Consider the following 10517-nt stretch of genomic DNA (forward strand, 5'->3'; position numbering starts at 1 on the left):
TATTAGTTTTTGTTCTAAATATTTCTATTTAGCCATAGTTTCCTTTATATATATATATACTGGCATACTGGGATACTATTTTGTTTTTAAATACCTTTGTAAAAAAATCTAACTTATTTTGCATTTAAATACATTTAATCTTACTGCTGATTTCCTGCAGGGATGGGCAGTTTTCCAAAGGTATTTAAATACAAAATACTATTTCAAATACATATATGAAATTTGTATTTAAATACTTAGTATTTTTGAATTTAGTATTTTTGTACACTGATGATACAGGAAATCAGCAGTCTAATAAAGACACTGCCCATCCCTGTTTATGTTAAGTTTTCCACCTATTATTTATATTTTATTTCAGTTAACAAACATGAATTTAGTAGTTGTTGTTAACGATAACGACTCTTGTGCAGAAAGACGGAAGAGGAAGTGTACGGCCTGACGGTTCCGCTTGTCACAACCTCGATGGGCGATAAACTGGGGAAGACGGCTGGCAACGCTGTGTGGCTGAACAGAGATAAAACGTCGCCCTTCGAATTCTACCAGTACTTCCTCCGCTTGCCAGATAACAGCGTGGAGGGGTGAGTTACAGACGTCATACTCGACATGGGAGTGATCAAAATACTGTCAAAATTGTGAAATGTCATTGCAGTTTAAAATAACTCTTTTCCAATTGAATATGCTGTAAAGCATGACATACATTCACTCACAGGACACTGCACTTATTCCCAATCAAAAAAGTGTATTACTTGCATACAAAGTCTTGCCGGATAAATAACATCATTTCATCCTGATAAAAGCATGTCAAGCAGTGCCTGATTACTGGACTAAGCTATCTTTCGAATCTGATTCAATAATGCTGTCAAAAACACACAAGGATTACATATAAACACAGTTGGTTATGTCTTAAAGGGGTCATCGGGTGCAAAACTAACTTTTCCAAGTTGTTTGAACATTAATGTGTGTTGGCGGTTTGTGTACACAACCACCCTACAATGATAAAAATCCACTCAATGGTATTTTTTTTAATCTTTAAAAGTAATATCCCCTTTTTAAAATCAGCTCATTCTCAGCTTCTTGTCGTTGTGATGAACACAGTTGATTGACAGGAGCGTCTTACATTAGCCCCGCCCTCACTGAGCTGAAACAGTCCCAATACGATCGCTAATTGAGCGATTGAGGTGTTCTGTTGTTGGATGTAATCGTGAACATAGCAGTCGTCATTTACTCCCGACATCTGAGCCTCTGAAGACGCAGAGGTTTAACGTTACTTTCGTTTTTAAATGGAAAGCGCCGATCCCGATCTACATATGCGTCTATCTTCGTGCAAATCGTTTCTGATGCAGCTTCACCCACAGCAGAAGTGAGTATAAGGGTTTTTCATGCATCTCTGCAAATGGCCTTTCTTAATAATGTGCTTGTTGGCAAGTTTCGCCGATAAACGCGGCTAAATGCAGCTAAAGTAAACATTATCCCAGAGAGGGGCGGGGCGAGCAGAGCTCGGTGGCATTTAAAGGGGCCATGTCTTAAAACGAGCTAAAATTTTGCAGAGCTGATTTTGACAAGGTAAAAGGGTGTTTTTTTACACTACTATTGAGAATTTTTAACCAAAGTATATTAGAGACTTTTCATTAAGACCCTAAAGAATCAAATGAACTTGTGGAAAATGGGCATCCGATGACCCCTTTAAGAGAAAGTAAACTGTTGAGAGAAAAAGGATGCGCGCCTGTTAGGGATGTGCGGTATACCGGTACTGTGGAAATACCGGTATTTATCTTTTTTTAAACGGTACAATATCAAAAGTTTGCTCAGCTCGGTATTTCATCCGCTGTTCCGATTTTCACCACTATGCGGCATTGTTCCGCAAACTGGCGTAAAACCGGCAAGCGAGATAACAGACAAAACGCGCTCTGCAGCGGTCAAAGGAGCTAGCAAAAAATAAAGACTGCAAAGATATGTATATGTGAACCCATTTTATTCAGTCCCAAAATCACAATCCTACCTGTATCCTCCACTCTGTTGGGTTTTTTGTTGTTGTTGTTGTTGCATTCTGGTTGCTTTCACATTTTCTTTGTGATAAAGACTGAAAATATGTGACCCTGGACCACAAAACCAGTCATAAGGTTAAATTGAATAAATAAGCTGAATAAATAAGCTTTCCATTGATGTATGGTTTGTTAGGATAGGACAATATTTGGCCGAGATATAACTATTTGAAAATCTGGAATCTGAGGGTGCAAAAAAAAAAAATCAAAATGCTGAGAAAATCACCTTTAAAGTTGTCCAAATTAAGTTCTTAACAATGCATATTACTAATCAAAAAATACATTTTGATATGTTTACAGTAGGAATTTTACAAAATATCTTCATGGAACATGATCTTTACTTAATTTCCTAACGATTTTTGGCATATAAAGAAAAATCAATAATTTTGACCCATACAATGTATTTTTGGCTAATGCTACAAATATACCCCAGCGACTTAAGACTGGTTTTGTGGTGCAGGGTCACATATATTAAGAAATTACTTTATTTTAATTAGATCTCTTCAGTTTTGTTTCTTCTAAAATCAAAATTGTAGTTTTTATACATAGAGTTTTCAATTCACCTATATTTGCCTGTTCCCCTTTTTTTTTTTTTTTTTTTTTTACCTATGGTATCGATTTGGTATCGATACCAAGGTATTAGATCCTAGTATCGTACCGAAGTCAAAATTGTGGTATCGAGCCATCCCTAGCGCCTGTACATCAGATGTGTGCAGCTCTTAAAGCGACAGAACTAAACATGCTGCCTGATGCATGATTGTCTTTAATCCTCAAAGACCGAGACAGCCATCCGTGGCTAAAAATAACTATTGTTCTTTTAATATAAATATATTCTAAAATATATTATATATTTGATAAATATATTCTTTAATATAAATATTTAATGTTTGATAACTTTTGAACTGCTAATCCAATTTGAATGCTGTTTTGTAATGCACATAGTCTACTCTTTTCAAAGTAGTGGTATTGCATTTGTCTCATTTGGATATTCAGAGGCTCCGTAGTGAGCGTGATTACGTCATTGCATTTCCTCAGCACCGAATCGTCGATGAAACCAAGGCATTTAGTTCCTCTGAGCCAAACAGGAACAATTGTTGATGCTTAGTCCCACCCCTGTGCCCCGATTGGTTCAAACTGTCAACCAATACACTGCAAAAAATGTTTTTCTTACGTAGATTTTTTTGTTGTTTCCAGCCAAAATGTCAAACAAATCTGAAATCAAGAAGGATTTTCTAGATGAGTAAAAATTTTTGCTCAGAACAAGCAAAATAATCTGCCAATGGGGTATAATTTTTTTTTTTTTTTTTAAACAGAAAACAAGATTATTTTTCTTCCACCATTGGCAGATTATTTAGCTTGTTCTGAGCAAAAACTCATTTAATTTTGACTTGTTTTTTTTTTTCTGAAAACAAGACAATATTTTTTACTTGTCCAGAAAATATTTAGATATTTTGGCTAGAAACAAGACAAAAAATCGAAGTAAGAAAAACATTTTTTTTTGCAGTATAAACAGGTTTTGGTCTTTTGAACCACCGATTCGCATGTTTCTTTGTAAATCTGACAGCAAGCAGATCCATCTATTTGCTTGTTATATTTAACTAATTCTTATATAGTTTGTAAAGAAATATTTGCACTTTTTTCCCGTAGCACTCTGTATATTTCTCTCATTTTGTGTGTCGTTTGTGAATAATTTGGACTGTTTATATTTTTGTTGCACAAGACAATTTGTGCAGATGTTTTTACTACTTCCTACATTGTTCGTGTTAATTGTTCGCACCTTTTCTGATAAATATATTCTTAATCTTAAGGTTTTTTTTTTACTGTTTTGCTATTATGTAGCACTGTTTCTGCTATGACTACTCCTGAAACATTTTTGGACAGGTCTATATTGTCAGTAAACTAAATAGACCTGTTTTTCACTGAAAAGCGCCTATAATAATATTGTAATATGTGACCCTGGACCACAAAAAAAGGTTAAATTTTACAAAACTGAGATGTATACAATAAATAAGCTTTCTATTGATGTAAGGTTTGTTAGGATAGGACAATATTTGACCGAGATACATCTATTTGAAAATCTGGAATCTGAGGGTGCAAAAAAATCAAAATACTGAGAAAATCACCTTTAAAGTTGTCCAAATTAAGTTCTTAACAATGCATATTACTAATAAAAAATTACATTTTGATATGTTTACAGTAGGAATTTTACAAAAAAATCTTCATGGAACATGATCTTTACTTAATTTCCTAATGATTTTTGGCATAAAAGAAAAATCAATAATTTTGACCCATACAATGTATTTTTGGCTATTGCTACAAATATACCCCAGCGACTTAAGACTGGTTTTGTGCTCCAGGGTCACATATATGGCTATAACTTGCTTGGGGAATGTTATATATGGAAAAAAAAAAATATTTGGAAGTGTAAAACACCTAAATACAAATTTCTAAAGAAAAAAAATCCAAACTTCAGGAGTCTTTGTTTGAGTGCACTGTAAAAAAACACAATTCTTGCTACAGTTTTTCCTAAAATTCTGGAAATTTTAAATTAGCTAGACATAAAGTTCAAGTTTGTTATGTTTATAATGATATATGACAATTGATGCTGACTGCTAGAATAGGTCTAAAAAAAAGTTGAGAGTTGGAGAATGAGCCTATTTCCAAAAACAGTGTAGTGTTCCTTTAAGGGTTAAAGGGACAGTTCACCAAAAGAATGTCTCACTCACATGACGTCTCAAACTTCTATTTTTTTTTCTTTTCTTGAGCTGAACACAAAAGATATTTTAAAGAATGTGGATAACAGGTAAAAATAAAAGTACTATAGAAGTTACCCACATTCTTCAAAATAAGTTTTATGTTCAACATATTTTATGTTTTAAAAAAAAAACTTGAAAGTGATGAAATGGTGCGAGCATTGTCATTTTTGGGTGATGGTAGGCTAATAAAATGAAACGCAAAGAAAAATCACTCACTGTTCTTGACTGAAGATCTTTAATACAGTTGCAGAGTCAATGTATAATTTATGTAGTGTTATATTTTTAGATTTGTTAATTCAATTTCTTAAAAATTCCACCGACTACCTGTAAATTAAAGCACTGTTTGTTTTATTTATATATTATGTGTAAAATGAAGCCTATCTTTGTTCTTATTTTTAATAATAAAGATAAAATAATGACAGGTTTCATTAGGTTAAAATCAAAAGTAAAACCAACATGACAAAGAATCATAATAAAATCGTGAAAAAAATGTGATATGATATTTTTGCCATATCACCCACCCCTCTTATCAGTGTTGAATTTATTGGAAAATCGAAATGTTTTAAAACGTTGTCACTTTTGATCAGTTGAGTGCATCTTTGCTGAATACAAGTGTCAATTTCTTTATAAATATCTTAACCACAGACACAAAAAATAATGCATATTTAGCTTGACAGAAACACTTCTCTCCCTCCAGGTACCTGAAGCTCTTCACCTTCCTGTCTCTGGCTGAGGTGGAGAAGGTGATGGAGCAGCAGAGGCAGGATCCGGGCAAACGGATCGCCCACAAACGCCTGGCCGCTGAAGTCACCAAACTGGTCCACGGAAAAGAGGGCTTAGAAAGCGCCAAAAGGCAAGTTACTCAGTTGATTTAGGTCTGTAAAGTCGACATGAAACCAGAATTGACCCTATTTACTTTCCTAATACAGTTATTGTTTTGGTATAAACAGTTGAGGTCAAAAGTTTACACCCCCTTTCAGAATCTGCAAAAATGCATGTTGTTTTTTTTAGTACTGACCTGAGTAAGATGTTTCACATAAAAGACGCTTGATTCTTAATTCTGTGTTGTTACCTGAACAATCCACAGCTGTTTTTTGTTTTGTTTAGTGACAGTTGGACAGTTAAATTGCCTGCTGTTCTTTAAAAAAATCCTTCAGGTCCCACAAATTGATTGGTTTCCCAGCATTTTTGTGCATTTTAACCCTTTCCAACAATAACTGTTTGATTTTGAGATTCATCTTTTCACACTGAGGACAACTGAGGGACTCATATGCAACTATTACAGAAGCTTCAAACACTCACTGATGCTTCAGAAGGAAACACGAAGCATTAAGAGCTGGGGGTGAAAACTTTTGGAATTTGAAGATCAAGATTCAAGATTTTTATTTGCCATTTACACATAAAACCAACAGTCCCATGTACATTGGAATTCTAATGCAGAGCTCTCTGAGTCATGTTTAGAAAAAAAAAATATTGCACATAAGCAGAAATATTGCACATAGAAAAGATATTGTTGCACATTTTCTTCTGTTTCACAGAAAACCATCTTATACATTACAAGCGAGATGAGGTTGTATGGTGTTGTTTTATCAATAGGGTAAAATTTAGGGTATATTTAACTTATTTTGTATTCTGGGAAACATGTAAGTATCTTCTGTAGCCTCTGAAGGGCAGTACTAAATGAAAAAAATATTTAGGCAAATATAAAGATATATATATATATATATATAAAGATATTTAGGCAAAATAAGAAAAATATACACATCTTTCTGTTCAAAAGTTTTCACCCCCGGCTCTTAATGCATATTTTTTTTCCTCTGGAGCATCAGTGAGTGTTTGAACCTTCTGTAATAGTTGCATATGAGTCCCTCAGTTGTCCTCAGTGTGAAAAGATGGATCTCAAAATCATACAGCCATTGTTGGAAAGGGTTCAAATACGCAAAAATGCTGAAACACCAAAGAATTTGTGGGACCTGAAGGATTTCAGGTAAACAAAAAAAAAACCCCAGCTGTGGATCATTCAGGTAACGACACAGTATTAAGAATCAAGGGGATGTAAACTTTTGAACCCTGTCATTTTTATAAATTCAACTGTTATTTTCTCTTGTGGATGTGTAAACATTGTTAATGTGAAATATCTCATTTAGGTTAGTATTAAATAACAATAACATGCATTTTGGTAATATAATTTAGCAGATTCTGAAAGGGGGGTGTAAACTTTTGACCCCAACCGTATAATAAGAAAAAGCTAAGAAAAAAACATACGTATGTATATATTATTATTATTTTTTTTTTTTTTTAAGAAGTCTCTTCTGCTCACCAAGCAAAAGCAATGGTATTCTGAAATATTTTTCCTATTTAAAAGAACTGCTTTCTATTTAATTATATTTTAAAATGTAATTTATTCCTGTGATCAAATCCGAATTTGCTGTTGCAAAAAAAACAGCAAGATAAATAATGATCATTATTATCAATATTTAAAACAGTTGAGTACATTTTTATTAGGATTCTTTGATGAATAGAAAGAACCAAAAATAAGCATTTATCTGAAATGATAAGCTTTTTGTAAAAATATACACTATACAATTTTTAGGGACTAAAATTATAGAAAGTACTTTTATTTAGCAAAAATTCTTTAAATGGAGCAAAAGTGATGATAAAGAAATTTACAATATAATTCTACTCGGTTGTTTTCAAGCAGCAAATTAGAATATTAGAACAATTTCTGAAGGATCATGTGACTGGAGTAATGATGCTGAAAATGTTGGTCTGATAACAGAAATAAGTTACTTTTTAAAATATATTGAAATAGAAAACAGTTATTTTAAACGGTTAAAATATTTCATAGTTTCGCTGTTTTTGCTGTACTTGCTTGGTGATGTTTTAAAACGCATTTAAAAAGTCTTTTGACTGGTAATCTGTGTATTCATCCGTCACACAGGTGCACCAATGCTCTGTACCACAGTAATGTTGAGGCTCTGGAGCAGATGAGTGACGCTGAACTCCAGGAGCTTTTCCGAGAGGCTCCGTTCCACGAGATTTTCCTGGATCCAGGAACGACGGTGCTGGACGCCTGCAGAAGAGCGCAAGCCATTCCCGACGGACCACGAGGGTGAGACGCCATTCTGCTGTCATCACTAGTAATGTTTTGGAATGTTCAGTTTTAAAAGCAACATTTTGTTACATTGTTACTTTTTATACAACACATGCTACTTTGTATCACTCTCAGGTGACTTTCTGTTTGATTCTGGCTCTTAAACAGTTGTTTCGTGTTATTTACTAGTTTTTTTTCTCATTGTGTTTTTATGTTTAGGTATCAAATGATCAAGGATGGTGGCGTTTGGATCAACCACCAGAGGGCAGCAAACCCCGAGCAAGTCCTAGTTCTGGGTCAACACATACTTTCCAACGGACTCAGCCTGATCCGAGTGGGAAAGAGGAACTTTTACATCCTAAAGTGGCTTAGTATGTGAATTACCAGTTTGGAAATACACCCTAACACCATTCCAGACCCTTCTAAGGCATATAAGGCATATTTTGCCTTCCAAACAAACTGTGCGCCACTGTTGAAAATCCCAAAGCTGGCCAGCAGTGGTCAGTAGAGGTCTCTCTGGGTTCAGGATGCTAACCTGCGCTCCGTCTGCTTGAACTTATCAAAGACTTTGAAATTATATGTTGAATTGTGCTCTTGAGAAACCCCATGCGAATGTCTGTGGATTATATCAAAGACGTGAGAACAGACTTTGCCTTGTTTGTGCCTGTTTTATTTGGACAAATTACAAGGTTTAATGTGTGAATACGCTCCTGATTTTAAATCGCGCTGGAAAACTGGATCGGTTCGACTCTTTAATTAAATATATTATGATATTTTAATGTTTTTTTCCACGGCTTCTGAGGTGAAACTGACAGGAGTGTGAAGCAATATTATGTTATATGATTTAATTCATATCACTCAAGTTCAAGCACATTTAAAAACTAAAATAAATACGTTAAACAGAGTTTTACAAAGCTGAATAAGAGTATAAATGTATTTCATTACAGAAACAAGGTTAGGTGTGGAAGCCCGTTTCAGGTCACAGAAAAAAAGTTGCAACTTTGGACTTCGTTTCTTCAGAATTGTGAGTTTATATTTTGCAACTTTTTGTTCTACCACAGAAAAAAAAAGAAAGGTAAATGCAACTTTTTCTCTCAATTCTGAGAGAAAAAATTGTGAGGAAAAAATAACTACAAACCAAAAAAAACTTGGATTTACATAAATTTTTTATTCTGTGGTGGAAATAAAATTAAGTGCAAGATATCAACTCAGAATTGTGAGCTATAAATTGGAATTCTAGGTTCTGAGTGCCTAAAAAACTCGTTAAACATTTCTGAATTTAAATTTAATTTATATCGCTCAAGTTCAAGCACATTTAAAAACTAAAATAAATACGTTAAACAGAGTTTTACAAAGCTGAATAAGCGTATAAATGTATTTTATTACAGAAACAAGGTAGGTGTGGAAGCCCATTTCAGTCACAGAAAAAATTTGTGCAACTTTGGAGTTTGTTTCTCACAATTCAGAATTGTGTGATGTTAACACAGAATTGCAAGATATAAATCTGACAATTTTATATTTTGCAACTTTTTTCTCTACTGCAGAAAAAAAGCAACTTTTTCTCTCAATTCTAAGAGGAGGAAAAAGTTAGAATTACAAGCTATAAAAAAACAACTTGGAATTACCTTTGTTTTTTTACTCTGTGGTGGGAAAAAAATAATTGCAATATATAAAATTTAGAATTGTGAGCTATAAATTGGAGTTCTGAGTGCCTAAAAAAACATTTCTGAAATTAAATTTAGGTCATAATCATGTATGTTGTTACATGATTCATATAGCTCAAGTTCAAGCACATTAAAAATCTAAAATAATACATTAAACAGAGTTTTACAAAGCTGAATAAGAGTATAAATGTATTTTATTACAGAAACAAGGTAAGTGTGGAAGCCCGTTTCAGGTCACAGAAAAAAAGTTGCAACTTTGTACTTCGTTTCTTCAGAATTGTGAGTTTATATTTTGCAACTTTTTTTTCTACCACAGAAAAAAAGAAAGGTAAATGCAACTTGTTCTTTCAATTCTGAGAGAAAAAATTGTGAGGAAAAAATAACTACAAAAAAAAAAAAAAAACGGATTTTTTATTCTGTGGTGGAAATAAAATTAAGTGCAAGATATCAACTCAGAATTGTGAGCTATAAATTGGAATTCTAGGTTCTGAGTGCCTAAAAAACTCGTTAAACATTTCTGAATTTAAATTTAATTTATATCGCTCAAGTTCAAGCACATTTAAAAACTAAAATAAATACGTTAAACAGAGTTTTACAAAGCTGAATAAGCGTATAAATGTATTTTATTACAGAAACAAGGTAGGTGTGGAAGCCCGTTTCAGGTCACAGAAAAAAAGTTGCAACTTTGGAGTTTGTTTTTCACAATTCTGAGGAAAAAAGTCAGAATTCTGAGTTTATATTTTGCAACTTTTTATTCTACTGCAGAAAAAAAAGCAACTTTTTCTCTCAATTCTAAGAGGAGGAAAAAGTTAGAATTACAAGCTATAAAAAAACAACTTGGAATTACCTTTGTTTTTTTACTCTGTGGTGGGAAAAAAATAATTGCAATATATAAAATTTAGAATTGTGAGCTATAAATTGGAATTCTGAGTTCTGAGTGCCTAAAAAACCTAAAAAAACA

The 10517-nt window shown here is 33.3% G+C and overlaps 1 protein-coding gene across 1 annotated transcript; it reads left to right on the forward strand.

The window, feature by feature from the left end:
- The first annotated feature begins 422 nt into the window (after nt 1–422).
- LOC141302169 (tyrosine--tRNA ligase, mitochondrial-like) lies at nt 423–8779 on the forward strand. The gene is made up of 4 exons (XM_073832357.1): nt 423–578; nt 5496–5651; nt 7740–7910; nt 8112–8779. The coding sequence occupies exons 1-4, from the start codon at nt 463–465 to the stop codon at nt 8269–8271; spliced, it is 603 nt and encodes a 200-aa protein (XP_073688458.1). The 5' UTR covers nt 423–462; the 3' UTR covers nt 8272–8779.
- Nucleotides 8780–10517: the final 1738 nt, after the last annotated feature.

The sequence above is a fragment of the Garra rufa genome, chromosome 25 (genome assembly GCF_049309525.1).
Source record: "Garra rufa chromosome 25, GarRuf1.0, whole genome shotgun sequence".
Taxonomy (NCBI): Eukaryota; Metazoa; Chordata; class Actinopteri; order Cypriniformes; family Cyprinidae; genus Garra; species Garra rufa.